The sequence below is a fragment of the Lactuca virosa genome, chromosome 4 (genome assembly GCF_052849685.1).
Source record: "Lactuca virosa cultivar CGN04683 chromosome 4, Lactuca_virosa_CGN04683_v6, whole genome shotgun sequence".
In the NCBI taxonomy this organism is placed as follows: domain Eukaryota; kingdom Viridiplantae; phylum Streptophyta; class Magnoliopsida; order Asterales; family Asteraceae; genus Lactuca; species Lactuca virosa.
Genome location: NC_136429.1, coordinates 461764209 through 461786381, shown reverse-complemented (window position 1 = coordinate 461786381; position 22173 = coordinate 461764209). Strand labels below are relative to the sequence as shown.

The 22173-nt window shown below is 35.2% G+C and overlaps 1 protein-coding gene across 1 annotated transcript; it reads right to left on the bottom strand.

Annotated features, from left to right (window-relative positions):
- Positions 1-16180: 16180 nt before the first annotated feature.
- LOC145106796 (uncharacterized) lies at positions 16181-16624 on the bottom strand. Its single transcript, XM_079043722.1, has one exon. It carries the CDS (start codon positions 16622-16624, stop codon positions 16181-16183), a length of 444 nt encoding a protein of 147 aa, XP_078899848.1.
- Between the last annotated feature and the right edge of the window lie 5549 nt (positions 16625-22173).

The following is a 22173-nucleotide window of genomic DNA, read 5'->3' as shown; positions in this document are numbered from 1 at the left end:
AGCGATATCTGTGGGCCCCTCGATGATTTAGTGATGACACCCTAAGTGCTTGGCCAAGCCTGGACTGATTTGATTTGTTCAATTAGTCAGTTGTCATAAATCGGAAATCGGGAAACAAAAAATGGACAGAGAGAATGATTATAATCCATGTCTCAGTCCATATGATATCTAGAATGTAGGAATATATGATCCCTTATCTAATGGACACGTCATTTGACTAGGTCAAAGTTCGGCAGCAGGTTTAAGAGCTACGATTGCTAGTCGGGATCTTGGAGTCATACTTGAATAATAGTTTTAGACTTATCTAAGTGGGAGACTGTTGGATTAGATGTCTAAGACCATAACTATTATTGGTATGTACTCGACCCGAGAGTAGCATGGTCCATTTGGGTTTCACTTCACCGGAACAATTGTATGGATAGTCTTTTGAGAATAGTATGTCTATGGTTTATTAATATATTATAAGTTATAATATATTAATATGAAATCATATTATTTAATTAGTATTGATCAAGAATTAATTTAGAATTAATTTAGTGATCAAAAGGACACTAATTAAATATGGACTCTTATATATATATATATATATATATATATATATATATATATATATATATATATATATATATATATATATATATATATATATATGTAGAATGGGCCAAGTTCATTTAGGTTGGGCTAAACTTGCATGGATAGTCCATGGAGTTTTAACCCATGGATCCTATGGAAATGAAAGGTCATGGGTATTAGGATTTACATGAATGTAACGCTAATCCTCCATACTATATAAATAGGTCTTTGGCACATGAAATGGCACTAGTGTGTGAGTAAACAAGAGTGGGCCGATTTCTAGTGTGACTACTATTCTCTCAAGTTTTCCAAGGTGTTTTGTTGATTTGTGATTCCGCTTGAGGCATCAACATTATTGGTGTTAGGCTCTTGAAGCTCCAAGGAATCAACCACAAGAAAAGGTATGTCATTCCACTAAGTTTTATATTACAAGTTCCCCATGGTATGTTAGTTAGGATGAGAACCTTGGAAAAATCATATTTGCATGTATAATAGAGAAAACATAGATCCAAGGTTTCTAGGGTTGCACGTACACCATAGGAGTGTTAGAATGCTCAAAACCCATCAGTGCAGGACCCCGATTTGCTGGGGTGAGGTTGGGCAGAGAGTCATGGGGAGTACCGAAGTGGTACTCAAGACTACGGAGAGGATCCAGCAGGTCAGGAGCAGGCTTCAGACTGCTCAAAGTCGGCAGAAAAGTTATGCCGACAAGCGTCGTTCGGACCTGGAATTCCAGGTCGGGGATATGGTCCTCCTGAAAGTGTCACATTGGAAAGGTGTCATCCGGTTCAGGAAACGGGGCAAGTTAGGCCCCAGGTGTTGGGTATTGAGCATTCTAACACTCCTATGGTGTAAATGCAACCCTATAAACCTTGGATCTATGTTTTCTCTATTATACATGCAAATATTAACTATTCCAAGGTTTCATCCTAACTAGCATATTATGAAGCACCTATACTACAAAGTTCTAGTTAGATGACATACCTTTTGATGTAGCTTGATGTCTTCAAGCTTTAAGAGCTTAGCCCCAATAGTGTGGAAGCCTCAAATGGAATCACAAATCACCAAAACACCTTGGAAGAACTTGAGAGAATATGTATGCACACTAAAATCGGCCCACTCTTATTTTCACACACTTGTGCCAATTTTGTGAGCCAAGGACCCCTTTATATATTATGGAGGATTAGGGTTACATCCATGTAAACCCTAATACCCATGACCTTTCATTTACATAGGATCCATGGGTTAAAAGCTCCATGGACCATCCATGAAAGCTTAGCCCAACCTAAATGAACTTGGCCCATTCCATATATATAAGAGTCCATATTTAATTAGTTCTTTTTGATCACTTAATTAATTCTAAATTAATTCTTGATCAATACTAATTAAATAATATGATTCCATATTAATATATTAGAACTTATAATATATTAATATAAATCAAAAATATACTATTCTCAAAAGACTATCCATATAAATTGTGTCGGTGAAGTGCAACCCAAATAGACCATGCCGGGTCGGGTCAAGTACATACCAAATATAGTTATGGACTTAGACATTAAAGCCGCTGTCGAACTCTGACCTTGTCAATGACTTGTCCATTAGATAACGGATCATATATTCCTCCATTCTAGATATCATATGGACTGAGACATGGATTATAATCATTCTCTCTGTCCATTTGTTGTTTCCCGATTTTCGATTTATGATGACTGGCTGATTGAACAAATCAAATCAGTCCTGGCTTGGCCAAGCACTCACATGTGTCATCACTAAATCATCGAGGGGCCCACAAATATCGCTTTTATCCTGAAGGTAAAAGGAATGGATAAACTTCGACTCATATGGCTTGTTCTACTACTTGTTGAATCATACACAAAGGAACGTTTTATAACATCGAGTTACCAAATGCGTTTTCGTGCAATCAATGTATAACCAACTCGTAGTAACAACTCATATCTCTAGGTTTGAAGAATATAAGATATTATCGTCTCATGATCACTCGTGATAAAATCCATGAAGTGATTCAAATGAGCACGGGTTGAATCCAATACTCAGAACTTATGAGCACTCATGAGTGTTGTAGCACCACTTTTCCACCAACTTGGACCTCTACAAACCAACCCATGACAGTCTTGATTCATATCTACTTCCAACATATGACCGACTGTGAATGGTTTGAGTCACTTAATCATTCAGGAAGAGCGACTTAGTTATTCTGGAAGTCAAAACATGCAAAGTGAAACAGAAGAATAAATGAATCAAATATGGTATCAAACCCTATGAATATAAATAAGACACTTTTATTTATCACCATACTGATTACTCATTATTCATTGTTTCGGTTTCATCAACTTTATACTTGAATTAAAAACACTAGTTGTTCCTTGCTCCAAGCAAGTACACTATGTTTTCCAAAACAATAGCTTTGCCATACACCAAGTATGCACTCTATGTTTTCTATGATCCTTACTTTGTGAAATAAACCAATTGAACATAATTTCAATGATTCTAATTTCACACTTCCAAATCCTTATCGAAAAATGTGAGAATTTCAAATTCCTATCATTTATCGAAATCTGTTTAGATTTTAAACTTATATGCACTGACCCTCCTGTAATGAATATGTACAAAGTCACAAAGACTTGTCAACAGTCATTATAAGGTATTCCAATGGAGTTCAACTCCATGGAAACTAAGTCTCATATTTAAAGTACATTGCTTTGAACATGCTTCTTGCATTAAGTTTTCTAATCTTACACAGATAACTTCCACCTATGGAGACAACTCCACATTCTCATTTTGACTATCACTTCTGAACAAGAGATGCCTCTTTTCAGAATATGTCAATATGGTCCTTCCAAAATTAGCACTATATTTCCAACTGTCCCTAAGCGACCAATCTTTGGTAAACCTTAGATTGTCCTCGACAATTGCTTAATCCTTTTAGTCATATCCAATTCTAGACCTTTTCCCTTCTTAATGCCCCTGGCATTTGGAAAATTTTAGAAAGGATGAATATTATAGCACATGCAATCGATCCTATATCTGAAGCATATGGGACATGATTCATGATGTCTCACATAAAGACATGATACTAGACCTGTCCTTTTGCTACAATATTTCTATTTTCCATGTTCTCTACATTTGACTATGAAGAGGGATGTCGTAATCATAATCGAATTTTGAGAACGCAATATATGGAATTTCCTTAATTTGAACCAATCCAACATGAAATTCATATATATATATATATATATATATATATATATATTCTTGACTAAAGATGATTAAGGTTTCAATCTAAGCCTTTAGAACTGAAATGAAGTATATCCTCTCCCTTAATTATAGCAAAACAACTTTTTCAACCCCTGCAACTTCACGAATTGAAACTTTTGTTTTCTATAATTAACATTGCTAACTTGCAACACTAACAATAATTATCATGCTCCCACTAACATGATGATTATTAGCATAACACTTATGCTCCCACTAGCTTTGACATGTATCCAGAAAACAGTTGGACCTCTAGAAGTCAATACTTTATTGACATTCTTACCAAAGTTCAGATTTCTGATACTCGATTGCTTTGATAAGACTTTATCAAAATTATACACCTTTCCTTAGATAGCATGCATGTGTGTCTAAACAATTTCAGAACTATGAAAAGGGATGTCGTAATCATAGTCTCAATTGTTTAGACCTTTTGCCAATTGCTTCAAATCTACTTGGTGGAAGTGTTTTCTCACCATCATTTTCATGAATCGGAGAGAAACCTTATGACCCTTAGATTTTATGGTGTATGTGTTCTTATCCATGTGAATCGTCAAAACCATAGTCACAAGACAAGGATAATGACAAATCCAAACACATACGGACTAAACTTATGCAATCTTAACTTCTTGCCACCTGGCAGTACAGGGCCTGCCATTGCTTCCAAGTTGTTATGCAACCAATTGAGAACTTCCAGAACTCCTATACAAAGATAACTTTAACTGTAATGGGCACAGAATATGTCAACACGATAGGTTATAAACCTCAAGTCGTATGCTAGTGAAGAACCTCAGGTTTTACTCTTGATTAGTTCTTGAGACTTTCAAGACCTTTAAGACTCCCACAGTCCTCTTGACATATAGGACTCTCTTGTCAAATATTCAAGGGATAGTGCGGATTCTTTATCAAGACAAACACTTCACACAATTGGCCTTAGTTGGTCTTTGTTTAATCCAAAACATCACAACTTACCAACTTCAAATGTACAAGAGTAGGACACTTTTACTCTTACATTTTACAAGTGTTTTAACCTTTCTTTAAGATATGTCACTCAACTTATAGTCTTGGAGTATGACTCTAAGACTTGTTTTGAAACGAAGTATGACTCATCTTCTTGATTTAACCATTTCAACAATTCATGACTCCTCTTCTTAGTCATAAGAATGCACTAAGATGTCCTTAGACGATCAATTGTGATGTGGTTCTTTAATCATTAAGATGATCATGATACTAAAGTACTCTCCCATCTTTTCAGATTTGAGAAACTTTAATCTTTCTGCCTAATTTGATTCTTCTCACTCGTTCTGCCATACATCGAGACTTTTCCAATGCTTCAGAATTATACTTAAACTTGTAAGTATAACCATATTTACTAAACTTTAGTAAATCATGACGAATAGTCTTAACGAGCTTTGTGGTGGACATGACCAGTGTACAAGAATGTGTACTCGATCCCTTTAGTCCTTCACTTGATTCACACATCCATGTGAACAAGTCTTAATTTTCCAATGCTTGAAAGTTCTCATTCATCATACTATTCAACTTGCATGATTCCAAGTTTCTATCCAACTGAAGCCTTGGGAATGAGAATCTTTCCTTATTTGGTAAATTATGACACTACCACAAACGAAAGAATCAAGTCCAATTTTTTTTTTCAAATATTGCTATCAATGGAATCATATAAACAACCATTTTTTCCAAATGCCACTTGTAAGGATATTTAAAATAAATATAAAATTAAAACCTTTTATTTTATGTCAAGACTTTGCGGAAAAAACTTATCCTTACAGTGCAAATGCATATGAAAAACTTGTTGTTATCTATTCCTAAGCAATATATCATAACTCCTAAGTAACAGCTTCAAAAATTCTCATCACCGAACCATGCGATCGAAATCCATCTTCGCGATCAGAATCAGCATATACTTCCTTTAAGTTTCTTCACTTTCTTTGATTCTTAAAACATCACCATGTGACCCAGTCACATCATGTAACAAGAATCTCAGAGTAGAAACTTAACAGAGTTAGATAGTGGACTTTACCTGAAGTAGAGTCAAACTTCTTGACTTGATCAACCTTATGATCTTTCAGGTAAATAGGCAGCTTCGCAATCAATGCCCCTTCTTTTGGCAAGAGAAATATATGGAATCTTTGGGAATGGTGTACTAGACTATCACAGACTTGCCTTTCTCTTTACCATTTGGTCAACCGGGTTGACTATGGCCAATCCCATTCCATTGGGAAGCGAAAGCTTTTTCTGGGTATCCAATGTTACCATTGTCAATGTCCATTGAAGGTTTTGTGAAGTTGATCTACTAATCAGATTTGCTCTGCCAGTGCTCCAAATCATTGTTGATTAAGCACCTCAAAGCAAATAGATAAGATCATTATAGGTCATGTCATAGTCCTTTACATAGTAGTCCATAAGGAACTTACTATGTGACTTAGAAAGTGATTGAGCATCCAACATTCTTAAGACTTTGACACCCAACTCTCCCGGCTTGTCAATATGTGACTTTATCTCCAAGATGTGAGCACACATAGACTTTGCTTGCCAATAGGGCTTGAGTGACCTTGAACTTGTGGGTTAGGGAGAATAATTGGAGGAGGTCGAGGAAGTAAAGTTCCAAGAGATTTGGGAAGATCATAGATGTCTGAGCTAGACATCTTTTGGGAGATATTCAAGATAGTTGATATAAAGTCCTTAATATAACACCCATATGAAATATTAAGGCTAGGATCCAACAACCTATTTATAACTGGAAGAGGGATGCCGTAATCCGAGTTATAAAATAGTTGAAGGTAGGTAAATGACGATTTACCAATTTCCACCATGAAAAACGAAATATAATTAAGTTTTAATTGGATTTGAAACTCCTAGATCTTTTGAGATTCATTGAACTGTTCAATGGCATGTTTCAATCTTGAGTGTGCCCTTCAGGTTTTGTGACTGGGATGCCGAGGATCACCAAACAAGGTGTGAAGTAACCATGCAAATATACTTGGTACCCTTAATATTTACTCCGTAATCAATGTGCCGGTTAACCACACGAGCTCCACCGATACTATGATAAATATTAAGTTACCATTTACATACCTTGTTAAATCCAGATTAGTGTGCCGGTTAACCACACACGCTCCACTAACGGTTTAAACAAAGTGCAAAGTGTAATTTCATGGATTAGGACCTTATTCACATTTTCCTAAGTAACTAAGATTGGGAATTAATAAAAGGTTTAGTTACTTAGTATTTATCATTAATACTTTTAATGAAGGGAGAATTATAGTCCTTGTCCTACCTGTTCGGCTAACGACCCTCCACCAGTCAAGGAAGCGGTGGGTGAGAGTGGACACCCATTAAGCTGCCATTTTATAGGCAACAACCTTATACCCCCTTATAGACCGGCTTCGTGAATGAGGCCTACTAATGGTAACACTGACTTGCTCTTATACATATATATATATATATATATATATATATATATATATATATATATATATATATATATATATATATATATTATTAACTTATAATATTATAAAGTATAAGGGTTGAATTTTAACATTTAAAACTCTAAGGGCTTAACTTGGAATTAAAGTATTCTTGAGGGAAACTTTACAAATTCCAAAACTTGAGGGCAAGTTTTGAAACTATTCAAAACTAATTAATTCCATAACTTATGAGTTTAAAGTAGTTTTAAATAAGAAAACTCTTCAAGTTCCATAACTTGAGGACAAGTTATGGAAGACTTTAAACTATTAAAGAATGTAACACTTCTTCTTTTGTAACTTATGGAACTAATTAAGGTTACACATTTTTATTATTTAATGAAGTGACTTTTGAACCTCCATAACTTCAGGACAAGTTATGGAGTCATAAAACCATTTAATGAGGACAAGACTCTTCATTTTGTAACCTTTGCCAAGTTTTATGAGTTTTAAGAAACTTAAATGTGACCTTTCATGTAACTTGAGGACAAGTTACACAAACACATTTTAGAATCAACTCTTAGATTAAAATGGATTGAAAACACATAATCAATTAACTTTTCTATTAATCTAAGCAACTCATAGGAACAAGGATCAAACTTTTTCATGTAATTAGCATAACTTTTAAACTAATACAAAACATGAATCTATTGACAATTATCTTTGAAATTGGATTAGCATGAACATTACCACATCAAAAACAGGTTTATAGGTTCAAAAACAGCTTATGGTAATGTTCTTAGTCCATTTCTAGCCAAAAAACTCGAAGATATGCTGTCAGGGGGTCCAACTCGTCGAGTGCATGAACCAACTCGGCGAGTTGGATCGTTCTGAACACTTTTAAGGCGTGGACTCGTCGAGTCCCTTTATGGACTCGGCGAGTCTGCTATTCAGACTGCAAAAAACTTCGATTTTTAAGCATATTTTGCAAGTATAACAAGAAAACAAACTTGGATCTGATACCACTGTTGGGTTTTGAGCATTCTAACACTCCTATGGTGTACATGCAACCCTATAAACCTTGGATCTATGTTTTCTCTATTATACATGCAAATATTAACTATTCCAAGGTTTCATCCTAACTAGCATATTATGAAGCACCTATACTACAAAGTTCTAGTTAGATGACATACCTTTTGATGTAGCTTGATGTCTTCAAGCTTTAAGAGCTTAGCCCCAATAGTGTGGAAGCCTCAAATGGAATCACAAATCACCAAAACACCTTGGAAGAGCTTGAGAGAATATATATATGCACACTAAAATCGGCCCACTCTTATTTTCATACACTTGTGCCAATTTTGTGAGCCAAGGACCCCTTTATATATTATGGAGGATTAGGGTTACATCCATGTAAACCCTAATACCCATGACCTTTCATTTACATAGGATCCATGGGTTAAAAGCTCCATGGACCATCCATGAAAGCTTAGCCCAACCTAAATGAACTTGGCCCATTCCATATATATAAGAGTCCATATTTAATTAGTTCTTTTTGATCACTTAATTAATTCTAAATTAATTCTTGATCAATACTAATTAAATAATATGATTCCATATTAATATATTAGAACTTATAATATATTAATATAAATCATAAATATACTATTCTCAAAAGACTATCCATATAAATTGTGCCGGTGAAGTGCAACCCAAATGGACCATGCCGGGTCGGGTCAAGTCCATACCAAATATAGTTATGGACTTAGACATTAATCCAACACCAGGTACATTGGCCCTTTTAGAGTTGCAGCCCGGGTGGGCAAGGTGGCGTATAGGCTGGATCTGCCAGCCGAGCTTATCCAGATTCATAGTACCTTTCACGTCTCCCAGCTGCGGAAGTGTCTGGTAGACGACTCTGCAGTGGTACCTTTGGAGGATATTCATGTGGATGACAGCCTGAACTACATTGAGCGACCAGTAGCTATCCTCGACAGGAAGTCGAAGGATCTGAGGAACAAGAGGGTCGAGCTAGTGAAGGTGCAATGGCAGCACCGTAAGGGCTCAGAATGGACGTGGGAGCCGGAGGACGAGATGCGAGAGCACTACCCCGAGCGTTTTCCGGATACAGTAGCAGACTTTGAGGACGAAGTCTGAAATAAGTGGGGGAGATTTGTAACGCCCGGTTCCCGGTACGTATTAAATTTGATTAATTGTATGTTTTTACACTGGGACTCGGCGAGTTGGAGGCCCAACTCGTCGAGTAGACAAGACTTTGGACGCAGGTTGTAAGTGACCTACTCGACGAGTCGAGAGCCCGACTCGGCGAGTAGGACTGTCTGGATGAAACCCTAATATTTAGGGTTTGCACCATATTTAAACTCCTTAACTTGCCCCAACCCAGCCTCCATCGTCCCTCCCAGTCCAGAATAGCCCTAACTCGAAACCCTAATCAATTATTGAGTGTTCTTGAGATTCTTGGTGTCTTTTGTGTGTATTTGAAATTAGAGAAGGAGAAGGAAGCTTGAGAGATCAAGAGCAGGCAAGAAGATCCAGAGGTTTTGGCATATTTCCAACTCATTTGAGGTATAAAGCTGAAACCTTGACCATCTATCTCTTAGATCTCTAGTTAGGGTTCATTTCTACCTTTTCTAAGCCTTAGAAGTGCCATTCTCGGGATTTTGTGGTTATAAAGGGGTATGACTTCAGATCTGGAACCATTGAGGGTTCCTATGGCATAAAGGTGCCAACTTTATTGCCATAAGCACCCCATGCATCTTGTATTCTTCATTCTAGAGCCATGTGGGCCAAATACCTCATGCATGGACGTCAAGATTGGAACTTTACGTATAATATGGACCCTAGGAGGTCAAAACTATGGTTTGGATGCATTAAGACCGATTAAAATCGACTGTATAGTTCTAGACAAAAAGGGACTCGGCGAGTCACTTAGGTGACTCTACGAGTCGGGTCGCAGTTTCCCCCAAACGCCTTCTGGAGATGGTATTTGGTTGGGTTGAAGGACAACTCAGCATGTTGGGGTTTGTTATGGACTTGAAGATCGAAGGACTCGGTGAGTTAAAGGAGGAACTCGGCGAGTTCAAGGCAATGTCCCAACCAAATTGAATATGTCTAACAAAATTATTTATAAGAGAACCTCCACTAAAGTTTATGCTACTTGTACTCTTAAACCGAAACTTCCTTCCATACGTCCTCCCGATGTGCCTGAAAATGATGATGATTTCTCATCTCCTTTCTACAACCAAATCACTATATCTTTTACCACATAGGATTTCAACTACAATTTAATCTCCATAAAATACCATTTATTCTCCTCATGTATTACAAACATTGTATAGGTTTTTGGAGACTTAAACTCCATCCAGACCCACAAACCTCCCACATATGCAATATTAACATCTAGAAAACCTTCTTTAGACATACTATAGACACATTCCTAATTAGACCATCATCACAGACAAACAAAAGTATGATACTTGAAGATTCCAGTATAACCAATCTAAGTAGAATACTTGAAGAATTCGTTATTACCAATTTTATTTATCTCTTTGCTCCCATGTTACCGATTTAACTTGATTTTTCGTTCCAAGCATCTTGCTTCTTTTAAGACCGACACAAACGATCTCTTGACATCCACTTGTGTCTTAACCATCTCTACCTTATTAGTAATAACTCTATTCCTCATTTTTGTTTGTCCATTCGATTTCCCACTATCCATTCTTTTGAAACGATCCATAGAAGTGAAGAGGTGAAAATTTCACATCCACACTGACTTAAGGTTTTTTGATAAGACAGTCCTAATTATTCACTCTTAGGAATCTAATGAACCCAAATCTCTTTCCCTAATTTTATCAATTTCTTCACTACGTAGACATTTGATATTACATTGTATCTCTCACACATCTTCCATAATTCCTTAGAATACACAAAAGTTGGAAAATCTGTAACAAACACTGATGATGACACCAATTCCACACTCTTGACATTAGGTTTCTCACTCGTTTTTTACTTTATCCCAAAGATCCAATGCTAATCTACATGTTGTGTTTTCTTTATATTCTCCATAATCTCTCATGATAATTCCTTCAAAATCGACCTTGTTACCCCCTTCCCATGTTGGGAGATAGTCAATCCCGATTGCCTTCTATCTAAATTTATGCACACTCATAATTCAAAAAAGTTCATTCACTTTGCATAAGAATTACGGATACATATTAAATGCTTGAAAAAGACAAATTGGATTGAAGTCAAATGTATAGTTGTTCCTTGGAATCCATCAAATAAGATGTTTTTTTTATAATCTATATAGCTCTTTTTTTTCTTAGAACTTAGAAGAATAAGCGAGGTCCATTTTCGTCATACAACAAAGATGTCTTTATGGCCCATGTTCGATATAGAACAATGATAGCTTCATGACCCATTTCATGCGATTTCAAAGTCTTAAAAAATAGATAAACGATTTAGGTTATACCTTTTTCATTAGGTAAAATTAATATTGCTTGCCAAAATAGAGGGTCATCGGGTAAACAATCTCCGAAAGTGTTTTTGTTAGCTGTTTTGTTTGTAGTTATAGAGCTTGTTCGCATAAGAGAAAATATGAAAGTTTTGTAGGCTTTACAAGACTTTCTTTCTTCCTATTAATCAAAATGGGCTAAGTGCCTAAAATGGCTTGACATTATATTGGTGGGCTTTGGTTTATTAGTGGACATATAGATTTATCGCCATATTAAATTAGTAAGGGTTAAAAGATCAGATTTGGGTTTCATGAATCAAAAAATCAAATTTTCATTTAATTTTTAATATATATTATGTTAATTTCTAGTAATTCGGTCGTATTTTCAGAATAAAAGCATCATTGGTTCCATTTTGTTTTCAATATATCCATTTAGCATGTTATCAGGTCATTTTCTGGTTGCAAAATATTGCAGATGGCAATAAAGCCAATATAGTTGACCACTTTTTTAATGTTTTGTCGTATTTTTATAGAGAAGTCATCATTGTTTATAATTTTTACTTTTTTCAAAAAAAAAATCATTTAGTTAGTTTCTCTCAAAGTGAATCGAAGTAGTGTACCTCTACGGCTCTACCTTTCTTCCATTTCGTTTGTTACATATGGACCTATTTGTACATATTCTCACTGCTTGTCTCGACGGAAGAAAATATACATTGGCAATCATTGATGAGTTCTCTAGGTATATATGTATTATTTTTCTTCATATTTATCAAAGTGATGATATGGTTGAGTAATATATATGTCCAACAGTTAAATAATGATCATGGTATTAAGTTTAGAATTCATATTGTTAAGGAATTCTACAAAGAGAAGTGTATATACTCTAATAAATAAAAATGGGGTTGCTTAAGCGTTGTAATATACTCTAATAAATAATTTTTTTTTGCCACATGTCATATTTTCATCCATTTTGTCAAATGTTATTTTGTGGTTATTTTAAATTAATTTTTTTCCACATGTCATTTTATGGGTTTTCATATTTTATTAAATTTCACATATAATAATTACAATAAATATAATAATAAATGAATATCAATTTCATTAATAGGCTTAACTTCTAATTTCAGAAATTCTTAAATTAAAGTTCATTAGTTTTTTTTTTTTAATTATTTGTTTAAATTTAAAAGATAAAAAACGTTTCAATTTTAATAATTTATTATTTTTCTTTTTTTCTTATAATTTAAAGTTCTCAAATATTTAGACTTTCATATTTAATTTTTTTAAAAAAATAACCCATGTAATAAATAGGTCTCACAACTAGTAAAGATCTTATGTTTATCACACACTTAAGCAGTAAACGCATTGTCATACACGTCACAAAAAAACTACATCGATATAAACATTTAAGGAGTATCGATATAAACATTTAAGCAGTAAACGCATTGGCAGTTATCGAAAAACCACGTCAAGATGAGAGAAACTAGATAATTGAAGAAGTTTTTAAAAAAATAGAAAAAACAATGGTTATTACCGAAATATAAGATTAAAAACTCAAAAGAATGACCAAAATATAATGATGTTATTGTAATTTATGATAGACAAAATTGCAAAAATGGTCCCTGTGGTATGCATTTTTTTTGGGTTTTGGTCCAAACCCCGACTTTTTTGGATTTGTAGTCCTTTTGGCCATGCTTGTACGTAGATTTGGTCCCTCGTAAAATTGAAATGACTAAATTGCCCTTTTTAGATTTATTTTCCATTTTCTTTTTTATAAGTATTTTTATATATTAAATAAAGATTCTCTCTCTCTCTCTCTCTCTCTCTCTCTCTTATCAGGTTTTAATACCCAGAACACAAAATCGACCACCATCCTCTTCTTCAATCATAGACCTCAATCTATCTTCTCTTCCACCTCATTATTCCACCACCACCTCGTTCATGATTATCTCTCATAAAACCCACCAGCCTGCATTCCTGAATGATCCCTCAGCTCCATAAAGAAGGTCGATTGCCTATATAAAGTATGTACAAAGAAGTCGGATCTCTGTATGTTATTCCCAAATCAAAAGTGAAACAAATAGGTTGTGTTTCTTAGAATTGGGTTTTATCACACAGGTTTCAGTATGGCTTTCATCTCGTGATCAATTGCAAGCATCCAGTTCTCCTTTTTACTTGCCTTTTCGAAGCTTATTAGGTCATAATCAGAGAAAAGAGCAAAATCTGCACATTCATCAAAATTAATCGGTTGTTAAAAAGATTTTCTATGCTCTACTGGTTCGTTCGATTTGATTTCGGGATTATGCAAGATTCAAACAAAAGATATCTCTCAGGTGTCCTTCGTAGAAATCAGGTTTGACTTGTGCTGACTGTTCGTATCTTTCTCCTGCTTTTTCGTATTCTTTTTGGGAGAATTCGAATCCGATTTGCACTTGTTCTGATACTGATTCTTTGCTAGTGTTATCATCTTCTGTAATGACAATCGATTTTCTTGCTTTGTTCATGTGGACGTTACCCTGGTTGAACAAAGCTAAAGTGTTAACTTGTCCGATTTGCACTTGTTCTGATACTAAATCTCCATTGCACTTGTTCTGATACTAAATCTCCGATTTGCACTTGTTCTGATACTAAATCTCCATTCCGAGTTCATGAAGATCTAAATATGGATCTGTATCGAATCCCACATGGCTCTTGAAGAGTCTTGAGAACTGGACAATCCATTCCTCTTTGGAATTCGTGATTCCTTCTGATTTTCCCTCAGAACCAATGGGAAGTTGTTCGTTTTGGAAGAGCTCGTATGTTGGTTCTTTATCTCGAGTAACTTCCACTAGGTAGAGTTTGAACGTACCTTGAGGATCACTTGAAGTTTCTGCAGATCTCAGCTCAGGCGTTGATGGTGATTAGATATCCTTCTCGATCTTTGTACTTGATGAGAGAGAGAGAGAGAGAGGTGGGCCCCAAATTAGGTAATTATTTTATTTTTTATTTAAATTAAATAGAAAAAGCATAAAAAAATATATCATAAGGGCATAATAGTCTTTTCAGTTTACCGTGGGACCAAAAACGCAAAGAAACTAGCTCAAAAGGACCATCAATCCAAAAAAGTCGTGGTTTGAACTAAAACCCCAAAAATTTACATACCACAGGGACCATTTTTGCAATTTTGTCTTTATAATATTCTACAATAAATAAGCGACCATTGTGCATAAATATATAAGTTTAAAAAAGTAGTTGGATATGATAATATCTTTTATGCAAAAAAAAAAGAATATTAGAGTATTAGACCATCCGTTATACCCACCATATATCATATATGTGGTGGGTGCCACATCAGCACCACATTCCCCTACCACTGACATGAGATACCTACCACTAACACACCACTCCACATTATTATTATTATTATTATTATTATTATTATTATTATTATTATTATTATTTAATTCAAAAATACAATGAAATTACATTTTTAATAATTAAAAAACATTCATTTTTTTAACTAGTTTTTCATTAATTATAAAAATAAAATTACAACTTCAAACTACATTACTTAATTAATCTAGAAAAAAAAACATTACATTAATTTAAAAAAAAAAACAAACAAACATACATATAAAAAAACTAATCTTCGTTCATGTTACGTTGGTACAAATGTTCTGCGACATCTTCTCGAAGATTGAAACACGTTTCACCGTTATGAATTCAACAACTCGCTCTAAAAACTCATTCGTTCCGGGTACGAACTCCTCAATTGGAATGACATCGTCGTTCCAATCATACGTGCAAATCGTTCGACATTCATCTTCAATAATCATATTATGCATTATAATAATGCTAGGACCATTCGTTTAATTCTTTCTTTATCCCAGAGTCGTGTAGCATATTTCACTACATGTCATGTCTGCTTGAGGACTCCAAATGCCCTCTCGATATGCTTTCTCGCCGATTCTTGTTTTTTTGTAACCAACTTCGCTTTTTCACTTCGAGGAACCGAGTATGCCTTCATCAATGTAGAATAATCCGGGTATATCCCATCACCAGGGTAGTAACCGTATTTGTATGTGTGCCCGTTCACCGTGAACGTCGTATTAGGTGCTTTGCAGGTCTAAATATCGTTGAAAAGAGGAGACTGACCAAGAACATTAATGTCGTTGTTAGACCCCGCTACACTGAAGAAGGCATGCCATATCCACAAATCTTGAGATGCAACAGCTTCTAGGATGATATTTGGTTCACCTATATCTCCTCGAGTGAAATGACCACGCCATGCATTTGGACATATTTTCCCAAGCCACATGCGTACAATCTAGACTGCCAAGCATACCCGGAAATCCATGCCTCTCTTCATGAGCCGAATATAATCTTTCAATATCACGTTGAGTAGGTTTGCGCAAATATTGTTCGTGAAAAACCTCATACACAGATGCAGAAAACCAGTCTACCATTCAACTGCGGTCCTCTCGGATACTTTCAAGTATTCGTCAGATGCATCAAATGTTATACCGTATCCCAAATACCTAAGAGCAGCCGCACATTTTTGTATACTACTAAAACTCATTCTTCCTCTAGCGTCGGGTTTTTGTTTGAAAAAATCATAACGAGATTCTAAAGCATTACTAATACGTAAAAATATAGCATTATTCAGACGGAAACGACGTTCGAACGAGTCGTCATTATAATGACAATTATCGGCAAAGTAATCACGTACCAATAAGTTGTGTGCGGCTTGGCGATCACGATTGACGACCGCCCTTATACGAGAAACATTCGAACTTTCTTCGTCGTGAATGTGCTTCACAACGTTGAAGAATGTCTCGACAAATTCTACGTCGTCATCCGAGTCAAAAGTTTTTAAGAAATCCATGTGTTTTGTGGAATCCATGTGCATGTGTTTTGTGGTTTTAGAGAATGAAGGTTAGAAAATGAAGGTGTAAGTTTTGGTGAAAATAGAAGGTTTTATTTATATGTATTGAATTGAGTATGAAAAAAAAGCCCAAATAGCTGTTCAACGGTCAAGAAAGCAATCCACCAATCAAGTTTTGCGTTTAGAATCGTCGTCGGCAACATGATGCACAACGACCACGCCCGACCACGATTTGTCGGGGTGGTGTGCACGAATATTTCTCGTGGCCACATTGACCACGGATGCTCTCGTTGAGAGTATACCACATGGCCTTATGGAAAAATCAAAAGTCACCTTACTGTAATTATAACATATTTTTTATTAAGAATTCTTCCGGAACAATTTGAGCCAACACATACTTTAGTGGGATATTTATAAATATTACATTAAACAAATTTGACAATTGGACAATTTAGATTGGATTATTTAGTTTGGATATTTGGATTTTTAGATTGGTTTTCAACAAAGTCGAATTATTATTTTGAATTTTGGGTTGGTTTTGGTTTATAAAATAAAAGTCGAATAGTCTATAAAAACCGAATAACAATTTATTATTTATTTATTTTTAATATATATATATATATATATATATATATATATATATATATATATTGATTCATCTAATTATTCATTTTGTTGGTTCACAAAAAAACTATACATATAAATAATTTCTTACCTTACTACAACAAAAAAATTCTTTTTATTTGATCTATATATATATATATATATATATATATATATATATATGTGTGTGTGTGTGTGTGTGTGTGTGTTGGGGGGGGGGGTCCGTTGAAACTCCGAAAAATATATAGATCTTGTGATTCAACATCAACCCTATATTTTTTATTTGTCGCTCTAACACTTCAGCGTAGCTAAGCGACGAGAAAGTTATATATATATATATATATATATATATATATATATATATATATATATATATATATATATATATATATATATATATATATATTAATTTAGTAACTATAATATATTTTTTTAGTATTTGTTTATAAAATTTAAACCATAAATAAATAATTTATTTTTGTTTCTTCGATAAAGTTGGCTAACATTATAATTATATGTGGTTTAAAATGCTTCGGTTTTTTAAAACCAAATCATGAAAACCGATCTAACCAAACTGTAATTAGGTTGGATCGAATTGGATTTGAATCTAGTTTGAATTATTTGGATCTATATTTTGAAAACCGAAATTAATTGGATTCACCTGTATGGATTGAATCGAACTGATCCATTTAAACGAACACCCCTAAGTATGACCACATTAATATATTAACAATGAGATTTGAAGTGATTCAAAATTTCAAAAAAAAAGGTATTGTATTTAATAATTGTATTTGACATTAAATAAAATTTGTTTTAGAATGTCTCTAATACTCATTTTGAGCTGTGACATCAAAAATATTAAATTTTATATACTAGTTATTTCCTATGGTTCGTATGTAACATCCTAAAATTTAAGACTATGTTCTTAAATTAATCAAGTAATAAATGGAAAATTATTTATATAAATAAATCATCAAGGATTAATTATATCATTAGTGGTATGAAGGTTGGAAAGTTAGAAGTGAAAATAATAATATTTTAAAAGTTAAAGGGCCAAAAGTGCCAAATTAACAAAGTGTGTGGAACAAAAGGGTTGACTCAATGGAAGTGACTACCAAGGTTATAAATGGATAAAGACTGACTTCTTATGTCAAAACTTGAGTATAGTCACAAATATTGATGTTTAGTGAATTTTGGACAAAATGAGCAAACTAGAGGGACCAAATGTGAAAAATCCAAAAATAAATGTGCAATCTCTTCATTTCACCCAAGGGAGAACGTAGAGAGAAGAAATGAGACTATGAAATGGCGATTCAAGCATAATAAAAACCTTAGGATTGGATCTCAAGCTTTCTTGGTTCATTTGTTGCAAGTTGTGAAGAAATCAAGTGGTTCAATGTATATTTTATTCCTCCCTTAGTGTAGTATTCGAGTTTCATCTATAGATTGGGAGTTATATACGATTTTTAGGGTTTGGTTTTCTAACCTCCTTTGAGTTGTTTTGATGATCATAATCTCAAACCAATCGCCCCATTGATGGATTTAAGGATTTTGGTGAAAACCCTCATGAACCCTAGAAATCCAAATTGAGGATTTATTGTTTATATTTTAAATTGGAATGGATTCAATGACCTGGATAATGGGTGATGACAATAAATCCAATTGAAATGCTTAAATTCATCCATGATGTTAGAATCAAGCATTAAATTGGGTTTTAGATGGTTTTAGGAGAAAATGTGATGAAAACTATGGAATTCTTGGTAAGTGAGCATTTGATGAATATATGATACTCATAAACATGAGTTGATACTAATAATATGATTTTAATGCAAAAATATGAGGACTTGAATGATGCTTAGTTGAATTTATTGAATATTTGGCCATAAGGGAATTTTGGGAAATGTATTGATAACTACATAATGACTGAAATCTAAGAAGTGAATGACATTTGTGAACATGAATTTTCATTATAGATATGAAATTGGAACATAAACATGAAGAGAATCTAGTGAAGTTCTAACTCTAGTGATTGTTTTGGTTTAAAGGGTAATCTGGGAACATGGAATGGAAATGAGGATTCGGTAGTTAGATTTGGGTATTTGCAATAAGATTAATTATGGTTTCATGTACTTAACAATATTCTTATGAGTATTTAATAAGTTGGAAACAAAATATGTGAGTTTTAGAATGTGTAATTGGAAACTAGATTAGTTAAACCTTTATTTAAAGCTTAAGGATCATCATATCCTTGAAGGTTTTAATGAGCACTTAATGGATTAAGTGAAATGTTTTAAGATTATAAAACACCTCCTAATCATGTGTGAGAACCTATATAAATGGTAGAAAGTGAATTGGAAAAGCTTATTATGCAAAGTAGAGTGCCATTTTGAGAAAAAACGTGATTGTACCTGTCTGAAATCACCCTATGTCTGAGTAAAAATCGTCATGGTTGATTTTGACAGTTTTAGGAAATGCTCAAAACCTTCTTAACTTTTGCATACAAGTTCAAAATTGTAACATCCCAAAATTCGGAACCAAAAATTTCATTTTAATTTAGGTAATGTATATAAAAATAGTAGTCTGAAAACATCAATAGTATCATCTCGTATCATAATCAAAACCAATATCTCAATAACCAAAACATGTCATAAGAAAACATCATCAGAGTATAACTCCCAAAGATCTCATGTGCGGAAAATCATAGTGTGATGCACTGCGATCATGTCGGCCCCTTTCCTTTCGAAGAAGAAGTACATGAAACCAAAACTGAAAACTGTAAGCACAAAGCTTAGTGAGTTCCCCCATCATACCACATAAACACATACTGTCAGGCATATCTGGGTGCCCGACCTACCCTGTCAGGCATATCTGGGTGTCCGACCTACCCTGCTGAGCATATGTGAGTGCTCAACCTACCCATGTCAGGCATACCTGGGTGCCCGACCTACCCATGCCAAGCATATTTGGGTGCTCGACCTACCATGTCAGGCATATCTGGGTGCCCAACCTACCCTCCGGTCTATTCCAACCGGTTACGGGGTCTATCTCACCCCTACCACTATCACATAATAACATATCATAAACATACTACCAGGCATATCTGGGTGCCCGACCTACCCTCCGGTTTATCTCAACCGGCTACAGGGTCTATTCCACTCCTCCTACCACTACCACATAATAACATAGCATATAAGCACATAAATCTCATCAGATAGTGGCATACCAGACAATTATCACAAAGACAATCATCTCTACTATAAACAACTACTAATGGGCTGGCATTGGTGCCTTCGACTCACTTCTATAGGAAGGTAACTCACCTCGCAAAGCTAAATGCAGAATCTCACGGTAAGGAATCTATAACGGCTGCTCCGACGACTCCCCGAACTATCATTACCACAATAACACTTAGTCAAAAACTAATAATCATTCTTAGGGTAAAAATGACCATTTTACCCCTGATCTAATTTGGCTCATGCCTAAGGCCCAACACCATATCATGAAAGGCCCAAATCTAGATAGCCTTCCCAAGCCCACTAGTGGCCCACCAATGGCCCAATTTTCTAAATTGGGCCTAACTTTTCAAATGGGCCTTCTCATAATCCCAACATACTCTTAGCCCAAAATAACTAATTTCTGATGGCCCACTGTGGCCCAAAGTAACAAATTCCAAGAAATGGCCCAAACCGAAGCCCAATACCATAAATTTCAGTCCTAGGCCCAGAGGCCTTACTCTATAGTGGGCCATGATGCCCAACAAATCCAGGCCCAATCTTCTAAGGCCCAAAAACCCATGTTAACCACTCTGCATGCGTATGCGCGGCGTACCTCGCACGTACGCCCAGCGTACGCTGGTCTTGACCACTTCGGGGAGGTTGACCCAGTTCGCACAGCGTACCAGGGGTACGCCCAGCGTAGTGGACAGTTTCCTTAGAACTCCTTTTGTGACTTAATCCATTATGTCCTAATGTACAAAACATAGATCCAGGTCCTTTAAGACGTCCTAAACCATAAAGTTACAAACTTTATGTCTTTGCATGCATAGATGGGGGTTAAGACATGAATTAAGTCCTTAAACACACTTTGTGACCATCTAACACTTACATGGTTGTGGCTTAACCATCAAGGCTCGATATTTATGACTCTAAATGCTTCCAAGAGCTCAAAAGGACAACTCTTATGGACTGGAACTACCAAAACACAAGAAACCTCATCTATGGAGCAAAATATCCCATAAAACACCCCAGAACTACAACTAAGCATGCAATGGTCAAGTTTGAAGCTTGATACCTCAAATGAGTCAGAAACGATGCTAAACTCCTGGATCTACAAGCCCTTCTAACGTTCTTGCTCCTTCTTCTTACTTCCTCTTCTTCAAAACCACCAAAAACCATCCAAAAGTGCACCAAGTTAGCTCACAAAGCATGCAAGAGGCTTAGGGTTCGATTTCTACTCTTTAGGGATAGTGGAGGCTGAGGGAATGAGATTTGGGACGGAGTTAATGTCTTTATATATCTTGCAAACCCTAAAAATTAGGGTTTGCAACTGGACAAGTTACGCCCAGCGAATGCATGGGTAAGCCCAGCATACGCAAGGCTCCCCCCCCCCACCGCTTCGCGTCTCGATCGCGTATGCCGTACGTACACTATGTACGCCCAACGTACGGTCTTTCTCATAATTACCATATATTATACTTAATTAAATCGAAGGGAAATACCCGGTGACTCGGATGTTACAAAAATCATGCATGGTTTTCACTTATATTCATATTTTCAAATAAGGGATGATTTGAGACAATAAGTTCTAGAAATACAATTCATGAGGGTATTTTGGTCATTATATTGACATGAACTAGTATGATGTAGGAAACGTTTAGAGAATGTTTACTTAGACGAAAGAAGCTTAAAAGGGAGTAGTGAACCTTCTTGTGATTGAGGTGAGTACGTGTTGGCATTTTTCCACTT